This window comes from Ctenopharyngodon idella, chromosome 17, assembly GCF_019924925.1.
Source record: "Ctenopharyngodon idella isolate HZGC_01 chromosome 17, HZGC01, whole genome shotgun sequence".
NCBI lineage: Eukaryota > Metazoa > Chordata > Actinopteri > Cypriniformes > Xenocyprididae > Ctenopharyngodon > Ctenopharyngodon idella.
The window spans coordinates 11975083-12003072 of NC_067236.1; the positions used below are offsets into that span (position 1 = coordinate 11975083).

Sequence of the window (27990 nt, forward strand, 5' to 3'; positions counted from 1 at the left end):
GCCAGCTGTTTATAATTAAATTTATACACAGTGGTGAATAGCCAGATAAAGGGAACAGATAGTTCGGTGTGCTTTAACTACAATGCAGAAGGTAGACAATTATATACAATACCACTAATTAAGGGCTGCAGGGTTGTTATAGGAAGGAAAGGGAAAGCTTTAGGTGAACCTGCTGTAATGTAAAGCCTCTTATTTCTTCCCATTTTTGCTGCATCCTTAGTTTATTCAATGTTCATATGTGTGCTTTTGTAAAATGATCAGAAACCCCTGGAGAGGATCTGGGCAGATTGAACAAGCTTGTTTTTTGGTGTACTTTTATTATTTGTTGGCTCTTTGCCTCTTTTCAAGAGTATGAAAGATAGAGAGAGTAAATTTTCCTTGCGTAATGTTGTTTTAAGGTCCCTTTCCAGTATGGGTGTAATGATTCCTCAGTGGGTAAACAAATAAGAAATATAATTTTTTTTTAAATATAGAGCAAGAAGGAAAAAATGGGGGAGAATTGACTTGCTACACAGATAATTACAGTTAATTAAAAATATGAATATCATTAACATTAAAATTGTCATGTCAACATATAGGGAGCAAAGATTCCACCAAGTGCAGTGCCCTGAAATCAGCGAAAGTGAGCGAGCAATTATGGATGGATCAACTGATAAAAGACACGCAGCACAATAACATCCTGTATGTCTAATAGTTATAATTATATTAATTTTCTTTTTCCTCACAAAGACATACATTTCGAAATGGATCAGTTTGTTAGTAAATGTGCAACTGCATCACAGAATTGCTTTAATGCTTTATCTCTGAGGACAGAGATCAGCAAAAATAAACATCAAAGGATTGCCATGGCTACCTTGGGGATGATCTTCCATATGGTTTGATCTGGTGTATTCGAGCAGAAATATATTTAACAGCTTTAATTAAACTCCGAATGACAGATTGAGACTTGACCATATACAGTGGCCCCAAAATAGCATCTGAGAATATAAAATGAATATAATTGCATTAGTTACAAGATATCAAACCAAGTGCCATCTGCAAACAAACTGTGCTTTTTTTAAAGAACTTTTCTGAAACATTTTCGTTATGACTTTTGCCCATCTGTTGTCAAGATGTTTTTAGTCAATGTATTCTAGTTCCTCAAGTTTAAAGATGTCCTAGAAGGTGTAGTTCATCACAATGTTCCACTAACATTTGACAACCAAAAACACTGTATTTAAAGGGTTTTATAATATGAAAACTTGTTTTTGCGACATTATTTTTGCTATATTTCTTTGAAATACTATACGTTCAGTCACAACGTGCAGCGATGCAGATGTGAAGTCACTGCTGTGAAGAGACGAAATGAGAATCTGGAGCGGTCACATTTCCTCTGCTTGTTACTCATCAGACACAGATGTCAGCACTCCTTTTGTCCTTGTCGTTGATGAGCATCAAGTGACTGCAGCTGTGATTGGTTGACATCCAGCCAGCCAAGTTGCTTCACTGTGGTGCTGTCCATGGTGCTGTAGCACAAGAGACAAAGAACCAAGGGCTTTAGGCTTTTATTTCTCTTTTACTAATCTGGTCATATCTGCACTGATTGCAATTTTTATTGGATGAATACAATATAACATCCTTTATCAATCCTCCTATTCTACTTACTGTTTAAAGTCCTCAAAAAAGGTTGCTGGGGATGAGTCTACTGTTTATATGTTTATAATTATTTAAAAATGTACCTCTCTTTATAGAAAACTTAAAAACTTAAAAACAGGTTATATTACATTATAAATTATCAAATATAATCAACACTAATTAGTCAGTACGTTCATTATAATAGATTCAGTACGTTCCCTTTTTTCACCAAGGTCAATTTTTTATTTATGAAAAACAATTTTGACAGAAATTATTATAATAAGGGTAGGTTTGGGGTTTTAATTTAATTTATATTTTTATTTAATTTAAATTTATTTTATAGTAATTTTATGGCCAGATTTTGCTTTACTTCCGGTATTTTTCCCGGGTGCAAGAATTCAAACTTTCGGTTTCCAGTAAAGGAGCGGGTTGTAGGCAGTGGCTAAATTTTAGGCTGCAAAGAATACGGAATAAATACGAAGAGAATGCCGCGAACTGGATGACCAGGAACACCGTGTTTTAGGCCAAACGGAGGGGGGGACTAAAAGAAACTGCCGTTCTGTCAGTTCCGGCCAATCCCCCGAAGCAAAACTTCGTCACGCTTTATTTTTACCATAGTGCTGAGTAGGCAAAGTTCTGATGACAAATTCCTCCAGAATTCATTCTAATATGCTGATTTGGTGCTCAAGAAACGTTTCTTCTTATTATCAGTGTTGAAAATGGTTGTGTTGCTTAATGTTTTTGTGAAAACCGTGACAGGCTACACGTTTTTCAGGATTCTTTATCATTAATTTGAAATAGTAATGGTGGTGCACATATAATTTATTTTTCACCTTATATGGTAAGGTAGCTAACACTAAATTCATTTTGTACTGTATCATTTTTACATTCCTTTTCAGTTAAGATTAAGAACATTTTTAAAGTGTATATTTATATGTGTTTTGCTATAAAGGTCTGTGAGGCGAGGAAAGACAGACTCCTCCCCTTCCACACACTAATTAAGTATTGACCAACCAATAACAGCAAACCAAAGAGGAGATTAAAAATCCCATTTCAAAGGTTAATGTGCAGACCTGTTGAGACCTGTTGACTGACGACAGTTTCAGACTGTTTGTATGTCTAAACTCATTGGCTGTGTCCTAAATCGCCCCCTGTACCCTTAAATAGGGCACTATTTGAGGGGACAGCCATTTATAGTGGTGTCTGAAACTATAGTGGATGATGTTAAGTGCAATCATTCAATCCCAAAATGCAATGCAATAATGAGTGTACAACCAATGCACGCTCAACGGCTTGAGAATACCCATGATGCACTGTGAGAGTCGCACGCTGAATGAATTCCCGCGTCTCGCAAGGAGATGCCGCCCGCAGCTGAATCAATCCATTCATTTTCCAAACCGCGCTGGTCCAGCATAATGTCATACAGGTATAATAAATTCCTTTTTAATTGATCATTAAATCATTTAATTAAGGTTTGTACATGCTAGTTTTCATGGCAGAGTTCAACATAAATATTCACCACTAGAGCTGCCAGTTTGCTACGTTTCAAAAGATTATTAAACAGCAGCACAAACTATGTGAAATCGGCAGCCCTTCTGGTGTTCTGACAATTTGTGCTACCCTGTCAGATTTTGCTACCTCCCATTAAAACAGTGGGTAGCAAAATCTGACAGCGAAAAATGCTACCTATCAGATTGTGCTTCTAGTGTGATATTAACGTGGTTTATGGCTTTATTAACATCTACACCTACCCCAACCCTAAACCTACCCTTATAATAATGCAACTACAGTAGTGGTAGCACAATATGATATAGCATTAATCGTTAGAACAAGTATCGATAGCGAAAAATGCTACTTATCAGATTATGCTTTATTAATGTCTACACCTACCCCAACACTAAACCTATCCTTACAATAATGCAAATACAGTAATTTTGTGTTATTTATCATGACAAAAATGATGTAATATTGATGTGCGCACGTGCAGTAAGCCCGGGTAGGACAATCTGACAGGTAGGATGAAATGTCAGGACACCGGCACACTCAGTGTCCGAATTCACTCACTCATTTTATTCACTCCTTCAAGTGGACTACATTAGTGGATTAATGTAGAGAATAGTGAATGAGGGTATAGGGGACGATTTCGAACACAGCTATTTAGGGCTGTTTAAAAAATATCGATTTCTCGATTTTAATCGATTCTCATTTTAACGAACCGATATCGATTCTTAAATCCCAAGAATCGATTAGTCTAGTCTTTTTTCAGTTGATGAATGAACAGAACATGTAGCGCGCAATAATCTTTGTGCTTTGTTACTTTTGATATGAAGCAAAGTCTCATATTTCAAATGACATCCATCTTATTATGAGATTCAAAAAATAAATACCGTTTTGGCGCTGTTTAATGTGACGTGACAGATCGCTTTAGCGTCTCAGTTAATGAGAAGTGGCAGCACGGAGTGCATGTGAACATCCTCTCCTCCGCTTTAATACCAGTTACAGCGCAAAATAAACATGAATAAACATCTGAAGGTATGTTAAAATACACAGTACAACTTACTGAAATCCATATTGGTCTCGTGTAATAGCTCAATCAGTGTTTCAACCTCGGAAAGACGTCAATAAAACAGCTTGTAAACAATGTCACGTAACGTCACATTTACCTCAGAAAAACATATTCAGTGACCATAAACTCATTAAGTGAACTCTAGAAAGCAGCATTCTGATAAATATAGCTATGCACCGTTACATATTCATTATAATGTTCTTTAATATTTAATGCATGTTTGAATAAATCAGTTATGACAGCCACTATTTAAATGTTTATATTCCCAAAAAAATGAATTGGAGTAGAAATATGATTATGTAATTCTAAACTTTATTTATTATAAAAAAACATAATTGAGTGTAATTTAAATGTTTGTATATTTATCTGAGTGGAGCTCACAGACACTAGGATGGATTAACTCTATGGTTTTAGTTCTCAGATTTGGCTCCCTTGTTCTCGAAACCAAAGTGTTTCTGTTTAGATGCCGTATATACAGCGTATCTTTAGGCATATTTATACCTAGTAAGTTAATTTTAACCTTCAATATTATAGTAAAGTTGTACCAACTGACTCCCATGTGTAGTTTACAGCATTAGTTAAGAGATATACTGATATACTAGGCTACATCCAAAATAATCGATAACGAATCGAATAGTAATCGGAAACGAATCGCAAGCATGCGAATAGAAATCGAATCAAATCATGAAAATTGTGTCAATACCCAGCCCTACAGCAATTGTAAGTAACAAACTGATGAACTATCATACATACACGCCACACCAGTGACACCTCATAAGTAAAGCACTCCATAATTGACATATATGGTGGTGGCCAAAAGGGCATCAAGACAGGGCTTGGGGTGGCTTAACCCCCCCTGATGATCTCAAGCCCACCTGCAGTGATCTACACCTTCCAATTACATCATTTGAGATCTACATTTGTATGTATATTGCACATTGATAGAGACAGTCAGACTGAACTGCTGACCAGCAGCAGTGGCCGTGTAACTGAAGTGGCCCCCAGGTTACTGTATGAACTGCTTATAAATTCATTGGACTTCACCCCATCTGATAGAACAAACAGAGCCAGACCTATAAGCTGAGCTTATGGGCCCATTAACTCCTCTCTAGGTCCATGTTTATCGCAATACTGGTAGTGCAGGATAGTCCCCACGGACACAAAACAGCGGCATAAATCCACTCTTGAAAACCTCTGCGATATTTTACAGCTCATTCTCATGCACTAAACAGCTTTCAAATAGGCGTGTAGGAATTAGTGCACTGGTGAACGGGACACTCCCACGGCCCCCCACGGTATAGAGCACTCAACCCATCTCACAATATGAGCCAATTACATTATGGTTAATTTGCCTATTTAGAGCAATTTTACTTCACATAGATGGCACATTAAAGTGACAAATATATAGGAATCACAATCATGGAAAGCAATGTCTAACTTGCATGAATGCTCATTATTGATTTGCATGCACAGTGAAAATAACACCTTGTGTCTTTTTAGAATTAGCATAAATGTCATTGAATAACAATTCAATACTAAACAAACAAAAAAAATGGTAACATATTTCATTTTTGTGTGTTTTTGCTAAAAAAAAAAAAAAAAGCCTGTAGGCATCCATAATTCATGTTGTACATCATATTAAAAAAAAAAAAGTAAGCATTTGACTTACTGTCTGTACAGATCTCAGTTGTGATTTAATCTCTAAAGGAACATGCCCTCAATCTCACACAATCATATCAAGCATTCACGCTCCCTTCTTGTGCATTTAAATTACACACGACAGCTCAAAATCCTCATTTCCTGTCAGTTATCAACACACACAAACTGCAGTGTCACAGGTGCTGGTGGTGGGTTGAAGTGCTAATGTGGGTGAGTTATTTGAGCCTGACAGCGTATGTGTGTGTGTGTATGTGTGTCAAGGGGATTTATACATCCTCACGTCTGGATTTTCATTTGGGAGAGAATAATAACAGATCAGATATGGGAGTTAATCACAGCTTTTCTTCTTTATATCACCCCTGAGAATTAGACAGTGCTCTCTCTCCGTTTCTGTCTCACTTTGTCTCTATCTCTTTCTCCTTCACCTTCTCTATTGTCATCTCTCTTTTTTTTTCCTGAGTAAATGCCTCATAAATCAGGTTCATATAAAGCAGCCGTCATATTGGGGCAGCTGTTGTCCCCCAGAAACTCATTAAAGAAAGAAGAGAAGCACTCTTCCTTAATGAAAGTGAAGTGATGTCTAGGTCTTAACACACATTATTCTACAAGGGCTTATTGGGACAGAGAGAAGGAAGGGGACGAATATGATAAAGAGGCATGGAAAGAATAAGAAGAAAGGAGAGGAGACATAGATATTGGAATGTTATGATGATTAATAAGATTTTATGTGGGGTAGAGAAAAGTCAAGCTCAAAGTTAGTGATACAAAGCCATCAGATAACTCAGAGGGGAAATGCGCAGCGTCTCTGTACTCACATGGGCTATAAATACTAACACAATAAAACAGATGGAATAAAAAATAAAAGCAACTTGGGTTGTGTGTTTAGGGATATATTAACATGAATATTTTTGCTTTGTTTGGCTAGTCAGATGTTTAGGCCTTTTGTAGTAGAAGCTTCATGTGCAGATGTTTTTAATTGCTCCTTTGGGAAAAGACTAGGACTGTACATGCACGTTGGCTGGCCTAGCCAGAAAAATAAGCTTTTTTAATGCTATTTGAGCATAAGAAACAACATTTATGAGACAGTTCGTGTCAGATTTTGTTGATTTGAAATATATTATTTAAATGCGAATATGTGCGGCAAGCAGGATTTCCCCATTCAAGAAGATAGGATTTGGTCTTGGATGGCTGAAATAGTGGTGAGGCCAGAAATTTTAAAGTGAGTGGACTTTGGTGAAATAGGGTTGACCTCAATGCTAACTCTTAAATTACATTTTACAGTAGGCCTACATGGGCTAAAAATAATTTGACAATTTAAGACTAGTTTAATTTGCCTTATTGTCAGCCAACTGTTTATTGAAAATAACAAAATCCATTAATTAATAAAATAACCAATGTAATAATAACAGAATAAGAACAATACATGAAGGTAATAATATGCAGAACGTCAAAGGTTTCTATTTACAGCGTTTTTTGCAGTTTTGAGCAATGTAGCTAATCACAGACATGTCTGTTGATTTCTTGAACGCAATGGCCAATCAGAGGCGTTTAAGTTAGAATTCGCTCAAAGCCGGAGTTTTTGTCCAGTGCTGAGTTCTGCACGCTCGTAAACCATCTCTTTATAACAAAAAAGTGTAGACATTATGTAAATAAGAGCGATTCATTGTGTAGTGTAGACAGATTCATTGATTATAACAGAACTGTATGAGATCGTGTCACCCCAATGAAGTAAGATGAGTGACAGCTGTTTAGTGATAAAATGAGTGCTCTTTGCACACTTTCTAGGCAATATATATATATCAGAATTTAAATAAATCTTTTGTTTTATTTGCAGCGGCAGTGGCATAAGCATGAATGTCCACATGTAACCCTAACTATATGATGAACAAATGAATGAGATCATATGAATTATACAAATTAGCCACTAATTCACCCAAAATGTAAAATAGTTATGAACTACATAAGTGTATTGGAAAACCATATAATAAAACTAGCAAAGTACAAAACAAAACTATGCATTCATGCTACCTGCTACCATGCGCTTCAAAATTTATGAAAATGTGTCCAGAAGACTAGACATCCAAACAAGGAAAAGACTTACAAGGGACTAAATAATATCCTAAAGGGTTAGTTCACCCAAAAATGAAAATTCTGTCATTAATTACTCACCCTCATGTCGTTCCACACCCGTAAGACCTTCGTTTATCTTCAGAACACAAATTAAGATATTTTTGATGAAATCCGATGGCTCAGTGAGGCCTGCAAGTCAATTAACACTTTCAGATGCCCAGAAAGCTACTAAAAATATATTTAAAACAGTTCATGTGACTACAGTGGTTCAACCTTAATGTTATGAAGTGACGAGAATACTTTTTTGTGCGGCAAAAAACAAAATAAAGACTTTTCATTTTTGGGTGAACTAACCCTTTAATTCATATCTAAATATGCTAAAATGTGTGTGTTCTATACTTTTGTGTCCATTTGTATCTGTGAGTGTGTAACTGACTACGCTTCACTAAATGATTTTTGTTCTGATTTTATTTTATATTGTTCTGTTTTTTTGTGTAGCCGATAAAAGTCATGGTCAGTGCTTTGAAAAACCATGCCTATAACCAGGAGGGGAAGAGGTGTACTACTACCATCAATAGAAATGTTGTGTGTGTCAGTGAGACAGAGAGAAAGAGAGAGGAGCGGTCTTCTGGCACAAATGTGTTAGGCTCTTGAGTGATGCCCTGTCAGGCTTCTGTTTTGACACTTGTCAGTTCCACACCTCTGTGGACGTGTTTTTGTGTGTGTGTTTGTAAGTGCGCATGAGTGGGCCATTCTGACAGCGTCATTTGAGCCTCTGTGGACCCTGTTTGAGATAAAGTGACAGGCTGGTCAGTGTGTGAGTAAACTGAAACATTTTACCAAGCTGACAGGTTAATCAAACTCTGATGACCAGGTAGAAGGAACATCCATCTGTCTCTTTCCTTTCATTAACATGGAACAATCACACTAAAGCGCTCTGGTTATAGAATTTGAATTTGAATTTTTGGGTTGGAAATTGAGCTTGGAAGTCTGTGAATGTAATGCAAAAAAAGAAAAAGAAATAAGAAACATCTTTTTATATATAAAATCAAAAACACTGTAGCCTGATTCCCGAAACAAATGACTCTTATGATCCAGTTTGTTAAATAAATAGCTCACAAAGATGGTTACTGTCTTTATAAATTCTAAATCCAGCATAGAGGTTACTGAATCAACATCCAACTCACGATTTTAGTTCTGACTCTGATTCTGAATGAGTCAATCCATATGCAGTGGAATCTCTTTGCTGTTTTGGTTGTGCAGTGTGCGTGTTTTAAATGACTTGAATAAACCAATGTTTACTGAGTGGAAAATCATAGTGCATGGGAAGATAGGAGAGAGAAATAATGAAATAATGACGGTACAGGTGGAGGGAAGAAGTAAAAGGGAGGGAAGGCTGGGAAATGAGCAAGAGACTGATGTTCAGCACTCTAGAGGACTGACGCCGCTGGCATGCAAATATAGATAAAACAGGTTTCCCATATTTAATACCAAATTAATCATCCATGTGAGATTTATTAGTTATGCAAGACAATTTGGATAACGAAAATTAGCACTTATAAATCGAAACTTGATGGTTTGAAACAGACAGTTACAAACTGAAATGTAATCTATGTATCGTTTTATTATTACTAATTATATATATATATATATATATATATATATATATAATAATAGTAATATAATTAGTAATACAGTATGTATATACAGACTAAATCAAATTAAACTAATCAAAATGACAGAAAGACATAGTTACAAAAAATTCTATTTCACATAAATCTATTTAAAGAATTCTGAAAAAATATAGATTGTTTCAACAAAACATATTAAGCAGCAAAACATTTGTTTAATTGATAATATCAATTAAATGCACCATCAGCATTTTAGAATAATTTCAGAAGGATCATGTGACACTGATGACTTGATGACTTAAAGGGTTAGTTCACCCAAAAATTAAAATTCTGTCATTTATTACTCACCCTCATGTCATTCCACACCCGTAAGACCTTCGGAGCATAATGAATCAGCGTGTCGAATCAGCGGTTCGGAGCGCCAAAGTCACGTGATTTCAGCAGTTTGGAGGTTTGACACGTGACACGCACCAAAAATATTCTCGTCGCTCTATAATATTAATATTGAACCGCTGTACTCACATGAACTGATTTAAGTATGTTTTTAGTATCTTTATGGCTCTTGAGAGAGGAAATGTCATTGCTCCCTATGTAGGCCACACTGAGCCATCGGATTTCAACTAAAATATCTTAATTTGTGTTCCGAAGATGAACGAAGGTCTTACGGGTGTGGAACGGCATGAGGGTGAGTAATAAATGACATTATTTTCATTTTTGGGTGAACTAACCCTTTAAGAAATGATGCTGAAAATTCTGCTTTGCCATCACCGGAATTATATTTTAAAATATATTAAAATAGAAAATAGTTATTCTAAATTGTAACATTTCACAATATTACTTTTTTTACTGTATTTTTATTCAAATAAATGCAACTTTCTGTTAAAAACATCAAAATTCTCAAAAGTGTAAGGCAGAATTAGAATATCTTCCACGTGACTTTACCCCAGAAACCATGTAGGCCTAAACATTTAATGGAACATGAATCTACAGTGGACTAAAAAAAACAAAAAACAAAACAAAAAAAAACACAAAATGAAGCCTACCAGTAACTCATTGACATTCATCTGCTGTCGAGATACTGTAAGAGCATTGTAACACATCCACCCCTCTACACTCCTGTCTGTTGACACATCAGTTTATGATCTCATTACACAGTCCATTAATTAGCAGTGAATTAGTAAGAGAGAGCAGCCAACAGTGAACACCTGTCCACACACACTCATGGGTCCTCACCTCCTCTCTTTAGTGTGGCATGTTTTCTCTGCTCATGTTTTACCTGCAGTGCCATTCTTTTCATCTTAACGTCTGCCTGATGCCATGCATGTTTAGGGCCCTGTGCCACACCACAGCACCTCTGTGTGATGCTGAGCAGCATTTTGCTCAGGCACCCAAGAGGCTACCTAATCACACTGGCAATACAGCACAGCCTATCACTTAACTACCATGTCATTCATCACCATGGCGGTTAATTGACAGGTTCTGCTGTAACCGGAAGAGCTGTGTCAGCACAGATAAATGCAGGGTGTGCAGACAAATGAAAGCCGTTGTTTCGGTTCAGATGTTTATCGATGTCAGGCACACTAGTGGTCTACTTTACTGTAAATCGTTTTAGATATTAAATTGTAAATGTAAATATAATACTACAGAGTGTGAGAAGGTCATGATGAGTAAGACACAATATGGAGAATAGTCAAATATAGGATGCTGGCTGTCATTACCAATTGCTTTCTCTGTACATCAAAGACCCAAAAATAAAAATGCTCTCATCATTTATTCACCCTAATGTCTTTAACCTGTATGACCTACTTTCTTCTGTGAAATACAAAAGGAGATATTTAAAGCAGAATTTCTAAGCTGCTTTTTCTATACAATGAAAGTGAATGCCACCACGGCTGTCAAGCATTTTAATGCATGATTTTCAGTGAATAACAAATTCAGTTTCACAGGATCTCACACAAATGTCACACAAAGATAGTGATGACTTCAGAAAACATGAAATATACTGCAAAAACCATATAGATAACTTTAATTATGCTTTTATATTGCTTTTTGGATCCTGACAGCCTGGTCCCATCCACTTTCATTGCATTGAAGAGACAAGTGTAATGATTCTACAAAACAGTTCCTTTTGTGTTCCACATTAGAGTACTTATTACTTTAATAAGAATATACTTAAGTGTAAATTGAAATGTTAATTGTAATTAAATGAAAATGTGTTATAATTTAAATGTATATTAAATGCAATTTTTTGACCCACTTAAGTAGAAATTATTTTCACATGTAATTTCATAATTACTTTTATTGTCTTTGAAATGTGGTATAAATATATTAAGTATACTGCTGAATGTACTGGCAAGCAATATATCTTTACTCATTTGTAATGATGAAATTGCAATTAAAAGTACATTTAAATTATATTTGTCACGGTCGATGCAGGGAAGAGGAGAGACTTGTGTCTAATTGCAAACAGTATTTATTAAAGAAACAAAAAGGTAATCCACAAGGGAGAAACAAATCAAACCCTAACGTGACAACTCTACAAACCATGCAAAGACAATGACTCGCTAACACTGACTGAAAAATGGGGCTATTTATACACAAAAAGGTTAACAAGATACAATAAAGGGGAACCAGTGAACAAAAGAACTACAAAGGGACTACAAACAGACACAGGAAACTAAGGCATTAAACACAATAAAAGTCCTTTAGCACAAAACAGGGGAATCATGACAATATTAACTTTAAATGTAACACACTACAGTTAAAATTCTAATCAAGTGCTACATGTATGTGAGTATGCTAGTATGTTAGTTAACACATCAAAATAAGTGGGCTTCTTTAAAGCACGACAAAAGATCATTAAAACGTTTAAAATTTACATAAAGTAATTTTTTACATTATTACAAAGCACACTTTTTAAAAATCTACTTAAGTGTGTTAAGAAACAGTCATGAAAGTGTACTCTCTTTAGGTGCCGTTTTATTTTATTAATATTATATTATCTTACAGTTTTTTTAAAATATACTTTTAAGATTTTAAGTATATTACAAGTTTACACAGAATACAATTAAGCACAATTCTTTTCACAAGGGTCCCAAAACTGTTTTGTTTTTCCTCCCAAAAGGGTCACCTCAGGAGGCAAGGGAGGCAGTGCCTCCTCAAAAATATTGGATGAGAAAATAATCCATATTAGAATAATAAAACAACGCAAATATTACAAAATGCGACATTAAAAAATGTATAAACCACACATTTTTCTAAAGTAACACTCCAACAGTGACACCCGCAGGTGCCTCCTCTGATCCCATTGACTTAAAACAGACACCCTAAAGCCGCAGTCACGCTAGACTTTTGAGCATGCAAAATTTCTTCAGACACTGCAACAGTTGCCACACTCTGCTGCGTCGTTTTAATAAACATGAATTCAACATAACAAATAGTACTACACTCAAAATGTAAAAAATATACAATCTACTGGATTTAACAGCAAAAATATCAAAATATCATCATGACGTATCAATCTTCTACTGGTCACACATCTTCACAAGATGCGAATTCGCAGGTCAGAGTTCACCAAACTGTGTGTGCAACTTTTCGCATGAGCTTGTTTTCGGTCTGACACATTTGCATGCATTTGAATAGAAGTCAATAGAACGAAAAGTGCAGTGTGACCGCCTCTTAAAGTGTGCGGTGGGTTTGGTGGGGGGTAATTGAGAATGAATGGGGGAAAGTCACGTGAGAGGAGGCAATGCCTCCATCACGCTATGACTGGATATGATTGGTTATGTTGGGATATGATTGGGATAAAATAGGATAGAATTGTATTTGGTTTCTCTATTTTATGTAATGTTTATTTAACCAGGTAGATATAACAACATAAAGTGTGAATGGGACATGAATTTACATTTGATTTATATATACATATATATATATATAACATTAAAAAACAAAACTAAGGACTTTGCCTCCTCGTTTCAGAGCACCACCGCACACCACTGCTCTAACCTCATTAAAAAAATAAAGAAAAATAAAGAACAACTTTGTTACTATAAACCAGGAGCTGAATTTGGCAGTGTGGTCAGGTTTTAAATTATTGCTTTCCAAAGGTCACTGAATCCAAGATGTGACTCAGATAGATTAGTCCCAATGTCAGATCAATAAGTGGTCAATAGCCGTACCTGCTGGAACAAACCAGGCGGGCTTGTCTGAGGATAAGACAGGCAGAGGTGACGCTGAGACATCAGACACAGTGCTGGGTTGAGACCCTTCATTAGCAGCCAAAGGCCACAAGGTCAAGTCCTGCCTGAGGGAGTTCTGTGACACAAGCCTGAAAAAACGAGGGGAGGATTTGGTGAATCTCTCTGTCTGTTTGAAGCACAAAGGTCTGAATAAGAACAGGCGCCAAGGGAAAAGACAGAAAGAAAAAGAGACGGGTCAGACCGGGTTCATAGAAGAGGGAGAGAGCAGGGTACTCGGATTGTCTGGGTGAATTAGAAACAGTAGATATCTGCCTGCTTCTCTCACAGTGTCAGACACACTGAGAATACCAATAACATGATTTCAAAACACTTACATACAATTATGGCTCGTGACAACAGCTAACAGACCTGATCACATTCACACAGCTCTCCTTAAATGGACAGTTCAACTGAAAATCAAAATATTATCATAATTTTTTTTTTACTCCTCATGTCATGAAACATTCCTGAAAATTTTGAATGTGTTGGTTGCATCTTTCTTTTTCCACACCGTTAATAGCTTTCTTGTCCAATACTGTGACATATGAGGCACAAATCATTTGCATAAAATAACCGATTTCACTTCAGCCAGACTCTGTGTACCCTTTTCATTTCTTCCTGTTAATAAGTTGAGCGTGTGCTGAAGACCTCTCTAACTAAAAGTCTTCTCTTTGTGCTCTCAGTAGTTAATTTCATTTAAGTGCTTTAATTAAATGCTGTTTTGACGAGGCTGGCATGGAGAGACATGCACCGAAAAAGGATCAAAGCGTATTATGGAATCTCCCTGCTTCTCGGGAGGTTAATATTTCATTTTCAGCCTAATTTGCACCAAATCAAAAAGACATCGGAAAGCCGGGCGACAGCACGCAGCGGCTGTGAGCTTGGACCAGGAATGTCTCATTCCTTCCTATGTAGCAGAGGAAATTATATTTACCATCTATTTGAGAGGAAAATGACCATTGTTTGGCCATGGCTACATGAGTGGTGAACATTTTCTAGGCGTATTTCAAAGTCTTGACTTCAATTACTGTGTGTATTTCGCTATATATATTTATACATACACTGGCCGGCCAAAAAAAAAAAAGTCGCTCTTTGGATGTTAATAGGCAAATCCTTAAGAGTCTATGAATAAATCATTATTACAGTGATTATTATTTTTCTAGCATGTTATATGTTTGGCAACGGTTCTTTTAACCCTTAAAGATGGTGTGTAGCTTCTCATTTCTTAAACAACCATATAGGAAGACACATCATGGCCATATTCCAGGATGACAATGTCAAGATTCATCAGGCTCAAATTGTGAAAGAATTGTTGGGAGGGAGCATGAAGAATCATTTTCACACATGAATTGGCACTGACCTTAACCTCAGTGTAAGTTTTTGGGATGTGCTGGAGGAGACTTTACAGAGTGCTCACCTCTTGCAATGTCAATACAAGATCTTGACTAAAAAATGATGCACCTCTCGATGGAAATAAATGTTGTGATGTTATTTCCATCAAGAGGTGCATTAATTTTTGGTCAAGATCTTGTATTGACAATGCAAGAGGTGAGCACTCTGTAAAGTCTACTCCAGCACATCCCAAAGACTTTCAATGAAATTAAGGTCTGGACTCAGAGGTGCCAATTCATGTGTGAAAATGATTCTTCATGCTCACTGAACCATTCTTTCACAATTTTAACCCTGGTGAATCTTGACATTGTCATCCTGGAATATGGCCATGATGTGTCTTCCTGCATGGTTGTTTAAGAAATGAAAAGCTACACACTCCATCTTTAAGAGTTAAAAGAACCGTTGCCAAACATAACATGCTAGAAACATAATAATCACTGCAATAATGATCCATTCATAGATTCTTAAGCATTTGCCTATTAACATCCAAACAGCGACTTTTTTTTTTTTGGCCAGGCAGTGTGTGTATATATATATATATACACACACACTCAAATCAAATCCTCAAATAAATAAATAAACTAAATGAAAATAAGAAATAATATAATTTAGAAAAAACATAATGCAGATAAGAAATTACAAATAAGAAATAAATATGCAAGCATACCGGAGTTGGAGCAGAGATGATTTTGCCTGGAGCAAAGAGGTGTTTTGAAAGTCTGATTGTCTGTCTGTATATTCTCTCGCTCCTGGATTGTTTCTCTCTTTGGTGGAAAAACTCAAGAGTGGAGCTGGAGTAGATTTACAGTACAGAATTGCTGTCACTCCAGTCCACTCACAAACTTTGTTCCAGTCTGCATTACTTGGCAACGCACAACATTTGATGATTTGGCTTCTTTTGGAACCATTTTTGTTGGCAAAGAAAAAGATACACTAACTGTCCAGATTTTATTTGAAACATAAGTTACTTCATATTAACTTATGTGTTACAAATCAAAACTGACAATACATCGAACATCCCTCTACCTCCCCAACTCCATGCATGAACTGTATACCCTGAAATCAAACGCATGACCTTGGCATTGCAAGCTCCATGCTCTACTGTTTGAGCTACAGGAAATGCCATCTATTTTTCTATTAATTTTTTGTTAGATATTAATATTTTAGTCTTCATGAATTCTGTAGTCCATGGGGGTATTTAGCCCTAGACCTTCATCTCACACACAAGTATTAAATAAAAATGTGAACTCATGAATAAGAGAAAAAGAATTCCCTCAAAAGAATTCTCAAGACCAAGAGACCAAGACCAGCCATTGAATTTAGCTTTTTAAGGCAAGTCAGTTAATTTTATACTGATTTGCTATTTCTATTCATGCAAGTACATCTCTTATCTACTTGAAGTGGGAAACGCCAAAATCTCTAAATTTTTAACATTTGAAATCATAATATCTGACAACAATGACATAAATTGTTTCACAATTTTTAAACTGATATTTCCATATTGTATTTAACAGATGCCATATTTAACGTTATGATTTCTCTCATATATATATGTATTTATCTTAAAATGTCTCCAATCTTGTCACAATGTAAAATCATCCAAAACATCTGGTTTATAGCACCCCCTAGAGGAGTGTGTGTATTTGAAAGAGGCAGATGATAGTATTCAGATTAAAACTCTTACTTTATGTTGTGCAATCTGGATTAAATCCCGTAGGGACAGCATTAAACAACACTGGCTGAGAATCTGTATGTGTGTGGGGTGGAATGAGTAATAGTTTTGATTGGATTGAGGCTAGGGATTTGTGTATTTAAACTGAGATTACCAAAGCGATCCTGCCTTTGAGAGCTCTCTACACACTGACACGGGGGAGAGAGGTTGCTGTCTCTGACCCTGTTGGCTATAACCTTCTTTCTGAAGCGCGCTTGCTAGGATAATCTGCCTTGTGTCTCACAGTGCTCTAAAACGTGGCAGTTACAGAAGAGTGACATTTTAACAACCTGCAGGGATGTGAATGTGTGTGTATATGTGTGCGTTTATACGTGTGTGAGAACGTCTGTCTGGATTAAATGCCTGAGTGTTTTAACAGTGCCCTCTGCTGTCTGTTGATAACATACCTATACACAACTCTCATTCACTCACTCCATTAACAGAATCGAATAGAAAAAATACAGTTGCGTCTCGCAGATTAGATAAAGCAACTAAAGAAATGAAGAAGTCCTTGAGAAATGTTGTGGTGTAGACCGGTAACTTTAGCACTGTGGTGAGTTCAGTATTCAGGATCAGCCAAGTGTGTGTGGTTATACCCATTGATTATATGTCAGTCTGATCTCCACTGAAGGCCCATTACAGCAGACAAAGCCAGATGAATGTACACACACTACCAAAAACACACACGTAGCCTAACAGTTACACTGATTTTAATCCATATTGTTTTTCTAATTTGTATGTGTGTGTGTTCTTATGACAAATGTGTATAATGACATGGGTATTACAACATAAACACTTCATCCTCGTAAACCAAATGGCTTAAAAACATACTAAATGTTAGTTTATACAAGTATGCGTGTTTCAGCATACTTAACCAACTGACGTTATTTAGCATTTAGCATTCATATTAGTGTTGGGGAGTAGCTAAATAAATTAGCAAAACCGCTAACTTTGGGCGTGAATTACAAAGTATACTTAGGTTTTTTCGCATATATCAGCAGTAAGTGTGTACTAAAGTATATTTTGGGCTTTAGCTGCAACAAATAGACTATATGGTGTTTTCAAAATGGTGTAGCTTTTACAACAAGCTAGTGTGCTAAAATGCTACAATGACCTGCACAGAAGTGAATATTTAGCAAAATGTGTGGTTGTTTCTAACTATAGTTCTATACATTAGTTTTTTATTAGTTTATTATATTTTAAATAGCTTTAAGTAGTTTTAACTACTTTTTGTTAGTAGCTTTTTTACTATTGTATATAACTACTTTTTCAAAAGGCTAGCTTGACAATATCTGCTGCTTCACACACACACACACACACAATGGGGGCATATGCAGTTCGGGTAAAAATAAAATGAGGCTGACGGTAAAAAAAAAAAAAAAAAAAAAAAGATGATGAGAGAAAAATATAATCTTGATGACAAAATTCCACATGACAGTTAGCCTGAAGAATTAAAGGAGGGGAGAGGATGTATTTTCTTGGCTCATGTTTTAATCCTTTTTGTTTAATCTTTCATAAAAGATGATCAAAACGAATCATAACGGAGCCTGTCATCAACAACTGAATTAAACTGCCCAACAATGTTGAGTTTGTGTGTGATGTGCTCGAATGACTTTGAAGTCTAGCTAACAGCTTGAAGGAAACTCTTTATTTCAGCATTACAAAATATTTAGAACTTTTTTCAAGTGTTATATTTCTTGTTGATGGTCTTCTGAGTTTAATATGCAACCAAACAAAATAGAAATTAGCATGAAAATGGAGAAGATACTCGAGTGCTTTGTGTCAATGTATATCGCACCTTAAAGTTGTCATGAAATTAAATTAAATCTATTTTCTTAGTGCATGTTATTGATCTCATTGTGATTAATTTGTCCATGCATGTTTCATTTTGCCCCTTTTTTTACCTCAATTTTTAATCAAAATGTCATTACTCCATATTCCACTGAACGACAGACTTCTCTCTGGTGACGTATCCAGGACTTCTCCAATCATTTAGTCTGCTTAAACCTCCATCTAATCAACTACTGACGGATTGAACCAAACAACTTTAAGATGTGTCACTTTTCTATCTGAACTGATGCTGCATATAAATTTGTGTTCTGACAGAGAATGACATCTGTTCTGACACTTTTTTTTTTGCACTCAAGAAACATGCTGTGATGCTTTTGTTCTGATTGTCACATGCTCCATTGATCTTCAATCACTTCAGCTCTATTTGAGAACAATGCAAAGTCTTTGCTAATTCAAATATAACTCGGTCTTTAAGACATGTGGGCAGAGCTTCACACATGTGCCCAATAATTAACCATGTGGGTCGTCAGGCAACTCTGGCAGTCTGTGGGCACAGCAGGGATGGGTCCTTTTCTGACTAACAGCTGGAGGCAGCTGTGTGTGTGTGTGTGTGTGTGTGTGTGTGTGTGTGTGTGTGTGTGTGTCTGTGTGTTTGCCTGTTCGGAAAGAGGTATAATTGGGATTACAAGCTGTAATCAGGAGTCGTGCTGACTGCCCTAGTTTTTGCTGTTTATCTGATACACTTACTGAGTGAAAGAGCCTTTATGGTTTTGGTCTCAGCCAAGATTACTCTCTTCACTGCCCTTTCTTCATTTATTTACATTTGACTTTCGTTTCGTTTCATTACATTCGTCGTGCACTGAAATATGTTAATGAACCTTCTCTGTTTACATTCACACAGGGCCGTAACCACCATAGACACCCCCCCCACACACACACACACACTACACAGCACTCTGTATGTTGTTAGGATGACAAAAAGGTTTAAAAGTTATATTTTCAGTCTGGTCTGCCTCAGTGGTCTAACAGCACTTGTCAATGTCAAAATGATTGAGATGACCAATTAAAGTAGGCGGGGTTTACTGTTCACAGAAGCAGAGCATGAATTCCAGCACGAAGCGTCAGTTTAATGTTGAAAGAGAGTGAGGTACAATGTAAACAGCGAAACATTTAATACATGTCAACTGTTTTGCGATAGAAATGTTAAACGACTGACAGTAACATCCAGTGATGCATGTGATTCATGTAATTCCTAACTGAGTGTGAAACATTTTACATTTTCGACCTATTAGGCATACATGTGTGCAAATTTTAATGCAAATTAATGCAAATATTATTTGCAAATACTTCAAAATGATTACTTCCCAACTAGAACTAGACCTAGACATTTTTCACTGTTCTGTTTCTTTATGCTTTATAAAAAAATGTTTTGTTCAAGACATGGTTATGGCCTTGCATTCACATTTACTAAATGTGATAATATTTAATTCTTCTTTCTAAAGACTGGTTGCAATCATACTACACAGCATACAAAATTTTGATTGGTCAATCATGGCATTCACTGTTGTTGAGTGGAAAAGTCTGGTTCCAGAAGTAAAATCCCATTCATTGTCTCCATAAGGGTATTGATGATAGCCTAACTTTTAAATCTTTTAACACAGACTTTCTGTGAGCTACGCGTACAAGGTTATTAATCAATGGTATACGCTTTTGTTACGCTTTTTGTTCAATAATGTTTTCAACAGTGTAATTCTTGGTGAAAAACTACTTTAATATATAAAAAACATTTTAAATCAAGTTTTCTCCATTGATTTTAATCCAGTTGTGTCATTTGCAGTGCTTCATGGGATTAAGTACGCTGTTTTATACCTGTCATTTTGTCTGTTTTTCAAATACTTTTCAAATCAAAGATTGTAAAGCTGTGATTCACCTCATAGCTGATTGGTTTTGTTCATGGTTTATAACTCTTGAATGGATTTGAAATCCCTATGGTGGAAAAAAAAACAATATCCAGGACCAAGGCCACTGTTGCCTTTATAATCACAAGTTTTATTTTTCACAGAATAAATATTTTTAAATATACATGACAATATATAATTATCTATATAATGTAGGGGTCTTTTGCAAATGGAAGCATCATATTAGGGGTCCTTGGCATCAAAAAGTTTGAAAATGCCAAAACCACATAAAGCGAAAAGAGCACTTTCAGTTTTCGACTCATGTCTCTGAGTAGCTACAAGCACAGAAAATCCTTCCTGCCCACCAACATTAGTTTGGGTAATTAATCTTCTCTTCTTTCACTTGCCACAACTATTGCTCAGTATTTTTGGAAGAGCAGAAAAATCATTTTCATCGCAACAACCACTGAAAATGAGAGCTGAGAGTCTCATTAACCAACAGCTGTGTGCTGATGATGAGATTCACAGAGAGGAAAAGAGGAAGGAAGGAAAGAGAAATGATGGAGGATGAATGGAGTTTACAAAGCTGTGTAAACTGTACTATATGTGCATGTGTTCATGATGTGGATTCTTCATCATTTAGAGATTTATTTAGCATTACAAGGGCTCATAATCAACATGCTGCAATTTCAATATATTTATTAAACGCCTAATAATTCTGTGATTTAAATGTAAACTAATAACACAAATAGTTTAAAATTAAATATCTATGCTACCACATGCGCATGATGCAAATGAAGGAGCTGTGAAACAAATAAACTATGAAACAACCCTCCTCCTAAGTAAATATCACTCCTGCTTGCTGGTTGCTAATGCCATCCTTGATTTTTGTCTGTATCATTATCATTAGCTCAATATAAAACAAAAAAAGTCAATGGTGAGTCCCCACCATGACAGAAAAACAAATGTATGTGCCTGTTTTTGATCTAAGAGTGAGTCAGTGGGTGTTAATCCCACATTAATCTTGGCTAGGATGCCGCAGCTTTTCATTCTCGAACAAATATTAAGACCACAAGCATGAGACTGAATGACTCCGAACTAGTAAATCAAGGAGAGCTGAATTACAGAAAGTTGTTTATTCTCTTCTGTGTTCAATCCATTGCTGCCTCCTATGGTTATCAACAGGAGAGGGAGGATCATTATCATTATTATTGCATGTGACACTCTAACGAAATGCCATCATCAATCTTGTTACTGCTTCTCAGTAGCTCCAGTTTATAGCATTTGAATGTTGTTTGTCAAATGTTGGACTAAACCAGATAATCATGGCAAAAGTCAAAGCAAAACAGATGTTTTACCTGGATAGAAATCCATCATTTCTTCCACTTGCAGATAATATTGTGAAGGGACTTATTTTCAAATCATAAAAATGAAAACATGAGACTATACAGAAGTAAAAGCTTACCATAACCCCACACAGTAGCATAGAAGCTATTAGCAACAAAGGCGCTGCAAGTTTAGGACTGTCTCGCCATCCAGTGGTTAAAAGCATGAACTGCATTTCAGTTTTTTATTCGGTTGGCAGCGCTTTTCTTTTCAGAAATAAATAACATGTGACATAAAATAAACAAAACAAGACTGTATAAAGGCAAAAATACAAATAAAACAGAAATACAACATGACCAAAGAGAACAATCTCTTCTTATTGTTTATGGTTTTGGGCTTTGTGTCAATTGTATCCTGATGAGCCAAAACATTATGACCACCTGCCTAATATGCTATTGGTCCTCTACGTTCTGACAAAAGTGTCGACCTGTTGAGGCATGGACTCTACAAGACCCCTGAAGGTGTCCTGTGCTATCTGACATTAGCAGCAGATCCTTCAAGTCCTGCAGGTTGCGAGGTGGGACCACTGTGGATCGAGCTTGTTAGTCCAGCACATCCCACAGATGCTCAATTAGATTGAGATCTGGTGAATTTGGAGGCCAGGCCAACTCTTCTTCATGTTCCTCAAACAATTTACCAGGGAACACCAATGTCAACTGGTCTGGTCTGCAACGATGTTTAGGTAGGTGGCACATGTCAAATTTACGTCCACATGAATGGCCAGACCCAGAGATTCCCAGCAGAACATTGCCCAGAACATCACACTTTTCCACTGGCTTGTTGCCATCTCAGTTCATCTTGGTACCATCAAATTTCCCCAGGTACAACAGTGCACATGTACATGGCCGTCCATTGATGGAAAAGAAAACTAGACTCATTTGATGAAGCGACTTTCTTCCACTGCCCCAAGGTCCAGTTCCAACGCTCGCATGCGTGTTTGTTTAGGTAAAATGTGACCAGGAAATTGTAAGATGTTTTTTTCACTCAGTTTGCACACACCACTGAAAGATGTACATGTATAGAGCTGTGGCAAAATGCATGGAATGTAGCAAAATGAGCGACATCATTTTCTGCAAAGTCATTTTGACTATATGTATGGAATAAGGAAATCACTGTGGAATTATTCACAAAAACAAACTATTCTAAACTATATAAAAAATAATAATAATAATAATCACACATTCAAAAGCATAAAGTCTCTCATAAAGTCTGTGGTATGCAATCTAAATAAATGCACCTGCTTTAAGTACAAAATTAGTTAGCAGACTTTAAGTATATCAATTTAGTATATATACACTTAGTATATTTAGTATACTTTGTTATACCAAAAGTACAATTGCGATTATTTAAATTAATAAATATATGCTTAGCATAATAAATGTATTTCAAATACATTTTGGTATATTTATTTTTCACTAGGGAGGGTCTATTTTAAAACTGTTTATTTCAATAGAAAAAACAGCATCTGTTCCTTTAAAACAAACCAGGCTGGAGAGACTTTTCTTGTAAAAGAAACTTTACTGAAACACCCCCTCGGGACCTTAAGCTCTTCTAAACTATAGTAATGTTTAACTTTCAGTAATCATAATTTCATGAATTCTTTCAGTCACTGACAGATGGGAAAGAATGGATGTCAATGAGACATTCTCACTATGCGTTTATGTGTAAAAGCAATTATCTCAAGTTTTAAGTAGAAGCTTCCAGCAGATTCCCAGGCATATCACAATGGAGACTTGGTTCCATGATTTTTATGGGAAAAAATGCTTATGATTTGGATTCCTGACTATTTTAAAGAACTGTTTTATTAAAACAAGTTAAACACTTAGTTATCTAATTGCCATAAAAGATAGTATGCATTGTGCTGATTGTGAATTATGAAGATGAAATAAAGAAAACAACTAAGCCACAAGAATGCTTGATGATAAAATATACACCAATGTTAATTTTTTATTCTGTATTTTATGTTAACATAGTGTTTCAGAGGGTTTGAAAATAAAAACAATAGCTAAAACCAGTTAGTTAACATATTTGAATTTTCATTAAAATAAAAGTACAATTATGAGGTATTATTGTAGAATCAGTTCACATTCCCTTTTCTCCCATCAGCTCCAGATCTGTTGCCCTTTCCTGCAGAACATACAGGAAAAAAAAAATGTATTCCTACTGCAAAGTAAAACTTAAATTTAAACTTGTTATAAATGTTTATATAAGCCTGTTTTCTATAAATAAATGAAGGTAAGGTAAATAAACTTGCCCCAATTCTGTGAATTAAAGCCATAAAATCATATTAGTTGAACTCACCCATTAAACCAGAGGGTAACTGGATGCGGTAGCAATGCCACATTGGTTGTTCTTGTTCCTGGACATCAAGATGTAGCCATTTTGACCCCAATCCAGACCCCAGCTAAAATCACAGCAGAGTGTTTAGTTGTTTTGTGTTTCTATAATTTTTTTAAAATTCATTTTGTTTCATTGTCTTGTGCTTTTTATTTTCTTAACCTGTTCTTAACAAGCCAGTAGTCCTCTCCATCCTTAGTTCCATAACCAACAGCCAGGACACCATGATCTAAATCAGAGCTGCTGCAGTCAGGCTCATCGTAGACACCTAGAAACATTAATCATTAAATTAACTTGTCAATTAATTAGCCAGAAAATTTATAATTAAAAGATGGAAAAAAGTGTTAAAAAATACACCAAAAAATAGGTGATGACAATTACCAGAATCATAGAGCTGAAAGCTGCTGTGTCCAGCATCGATGGCAACAGATACAGGGCCGATTGTAGCAACAGCTTCCTGTAGCGCACTTTCATCCCCACTGGCGACATCGACATATCCTGTGCAAGTGGCGCCTATGGTGCTCGGGTTAAAACGGCACTGACCATCCTGTGTGGAGAATATTGATGAGCAAAAATTATTTAAAAAACTCAGTTGAAGCTTTAGGGTCGAGTTTTTTCTCACAAACATTGTTAGGACTCACCACAGCCTCATACGGGTAGGACTCCTCTGTATCCAGACCTTTATTGGCTTCAATGTACTGGAAGGCCTGGTCCATTAGTCCCCCGCCACAGCCCATGTTCCCATAATCACCAGAACAGTCCACCAGTTGCTGCTCACTCAAGGACACCAGTTTTCCTGTCTTCTTGAATGTCTGACCCTCTAGGGAACCGGTCTGAGAGACAAAAGAGGGATGAATAGCAGCAGAGGCAGAAAAGTAAGAATGAACTGGTATGGCAAGCCGTTTTAGCTTAAAATGTTCCCAGCATTACTTGTCGTAATTGCATTTTTACTAGTAAGAATTCCAATTATAGAGCTCTCTAATTCAATTACAGAGCTCTGCAATTAAACATCTTGGTAACGCTTTACAATAAGGTTTCATTAGTTAACATTAGTTAACATAAGAATTAACAATACTTCTACAGCATGTATTAATCTTAGTTAATTTCAACATTTACTAATACATTATTAAAATCAAATGTTACATTTGTTAACCTTAGTTAATGCACTGTGAACTAACATGAACAAACAATGAAAAGCTGGGCTAACTAACATTAAAAAAATAATAAATATTGTAACAAATGAATTGCTCATTGTTAGTTCATGTTAGTTAATACATTAACTAATGTTAAAGGGGTCATATAATGCCACTTTTACAAGATGTAAAATAAGTCTCTGATGTCCCCAGAGTGTGTATGTGAAGTTTTAGCTCAAAATACCCTACAGATAATTTTTTATAGAATGTAAATTTGTTACTTTTTGAGGGTGAGCAAAAACGCTCCGTTTTTGTGTGTGTCCCTTTAAATGCAAATGAGCTGCTGCTCCCAAGAAGAGGGTGGAGTTTCAAGAGCTCATGTTAGCAGCTCTGATTACCTCACGCAGACTCACTGAAACTGTCAGCCTTTTATGTTCAAACCGGAATCGGACAATGATGGAGAGACTCAAGAAGAAGTGACAACATGTAGAATGCAACAGGACGTTTCTGAATGGTTAGTTGATGAATTTATGTAGCTAATGTGTAGTTAACTATCTTAAAGTCATTGATTAGCATATTCTGTCATGATAACCGCTCGTGTTGGAACTGTTGTAAGATGCCTTCAAAGCCAGAGAATATATGTTGCATGAAGATAGAACAGGTATAGTTTGGTTTAATTATACGGTTATAACTTATGTTGTTATCTTGCTTTTATGAAACGCTAATGCATTTGTTACGTACTGTATTGCAACATGGCCTCACCCCCTTTGTTGCGTGTTCTCAGAGGAAGGGTTTTTGTAAATTTTAGAGTTAGTGATGTCACTAACCCGGGAAGAAGCTTGTTGTAGTCCCTACCAGCCGTTTGTTGTAGTCCTTAAAAAGCGATTTCTTTAAAAGAAAATATCTCCCTTTACAATGAACTTTGAGCGTCGTAACTTTGCAGATGTTGTTTATGCTCAAAAAGCAACATTACACACTAACTAAAGTTAAAAAAGTTAAATCATATTCAACCACCCCTTTAGTTAGTAAGAATTGAATGGGAAAGCTCTTTAACCATAATTGTTCCTAATAAGAATTGAATTAGAGAGCGCTCTAATTTAATTGTTACTAGTAAAAGTGCAATTACAACGAGTCACCCTGGGAACGTTAAAAGCTAATACAGCTTGCCATAGAACTGGAATAATTGGACTGTTTGAGCATTTGCCATATAAGATCTGTTTGTAAAGGCAAAAATGTGGGTCTTACTGCACTGAACGCCCAGCATGATCCACAATCCTTCTGGTCTTTAACATCGGTCACATAGCCCTTGTCCCTCCAGTCAACGGTATCGGGCAGCACAGCGCTATCTCTCAGCCGGAAGAATGTGGAACCACCACGGGCCTTAGTGTTGTTCATGGAGCCCAGGCATCCATGGAACGCTACCTGTCTGTATTCCTCATTGCTCTGAGAGAGGAATATGATAAAAATATGATAAATTAGTAAAACAGAAAAACTTTTCAGTATTAAAATATTGTTTGTGTGTGTATATATATATATATCTATCTATATATGTATACTTTTTTTTTTCTCCTTACCATGTCAGCAAAGTATGTCATGCCAAGCTTGTAGGATTTGAAGCCCTGATCTGCCATCATGTTGTGGACCAAAACCAGTTTGCGATTAGACATCCAGGTCATCTTACGGTGCGACTCTTCCTCAGTAGAACGGTAGCTCTTACCTGAGGCACGTGTGAAAAGTTGACGATGAAAGGGTTTTTAGGCAACCAAAAAATGGTTCTATGGCATCACAGCAAAACCCCCTTTTATTTCTAAGAGTGCAGGTTTAGGCATTTATCATAAATGTTTATGAGACATTGAGAGAAATGAGAAAGGACACAATTAACAATTGTGTGAGATTCAAAAAATACTCGTCTCTCTTTGCTCACTGTCTGAGTCTCAACTTCTCAAACTTCTTCAGTTTTCATCTGTTTTGTCTAGTTTGGTCATTCAGTCAATGAGGAGAACCTTATTAATCTCTTTTAATAAAACTAAAGAAGGAGACTCTCTTACCAAATTTCATTTTCCATGCGTGGAACTCCATGTCCTCCAGAGAAAGACTGGCAGCACTGGCAACAGCCAGAAAAGCAGCGGTAACAACCAAAAGCCTCATCCTGCAGAGAGAAAGAGATAACACAAGTGTGAGGTCGGGCTACGGTGCACAAGTTAAAAAAGAACTGAGTCCCTAATGTCACTGTTTCCTTTCTTCTTTAACACTCCCACACATTGTTTTTCAGTATAGTTCCAGTATATTTCCATATGATTGAAATGTGGTTAAACCTGAGTTTGAGAGTACTTACTTGTGATGGTATGTTAGATTTCCTTGATGTCAGTCAGCTGCGTGTCAGTGTTTGTGAGAATGAAGGTTAGGGTTTTTATAGGAGTCTTTAGTGTCTTTGATCAGGTGCCTCTCATAAACCCATAAAAGAGACAGTGATGCTGAGTGTAGAGAAAATTAGAGGGGAAATTACATAACAACAACTGTTTTGCAAATATGGGTGTAATACTGGGGAAGACACTGTGTGAAGG

At 36.2% G+C, this 27990-nt stretch overlaps 1 protein-coding gene and 1 long non-coding RNA gene across 2 annotated transcripts; both read right to left on the bottom strand.

Moving 5' to 3' along the window:
- Positions 1–686: 686 nt before the first annotated feature.
- On the bottom strand, positions 687–23038 carry LOC127498700 (uncharacterized). The gene is made up of 3 exons (XR_007925950.1): positions 21929–23038; positions 13719–13867; positions 687–1505 (listed from the first exon to the last, which is right to left on the bottom strand). It is a non-coding gene; the product is annotated as an uncharacterized LOC127498700 (long non-coding RNA).
- Positions 23039–23871: 833 nt separating this feature from the next.
- Positions 23872–27911, bottom strand: ctsl.1 (cathepsin L.1). Its single transcript, XM_051869065.1, has 9 exons — positions 27762–27911; positions 27475–27575; positions 27001–27143; positions 26672–26869; positions 24935–25126; positions 24675–24840; positions 24456–24561; positions 24258–24360; positions 23872–24083 (listed from the first exon to the last, which is right to left on the bottom strand). Exons 2-8 carry the CDS (start codon positions 27572–27574, stop codon positions 24261–24263), a joined length of 1005 nt encoding a protein of 334 aa, XP_051725025.1. The 5' UTR covers position 27575; positions 27762–27911; the 3' UTR covers positions 23872–24083; positions 24258–24260.
- Positions 27912–27990: the final 79 nt, after the last annotated feature.

What these genes read in the sequence shown, in the direction of transcription:
- ctsl.1 (XM_051869065.1), bottom strand. Translation starts at nt 27,574, where the DNA reads ATGAGGCTTTTGGTTGTTACCGCTGCTTTTCTGGCTGTTGCCAGTGCT. An exon ending in CATGCTGGGCGTTCAGTGCA is followed by an intron (nt 25,127 to 26,671) that starts GTAAGACCCACA and finishes TTTGTCTCTCAG; the next exon opens with ACCGGTTCCCTAGAGGGTCA. An exon ending in CTTTCAGCTCTATGATTCTG is followed by an intron (nt 24,562 to 24,674) that starts GTAATTGTCATC and finishes TAATGTTTCTAG; the next exon opens with GTGTCTACGATGAGCCTGAC.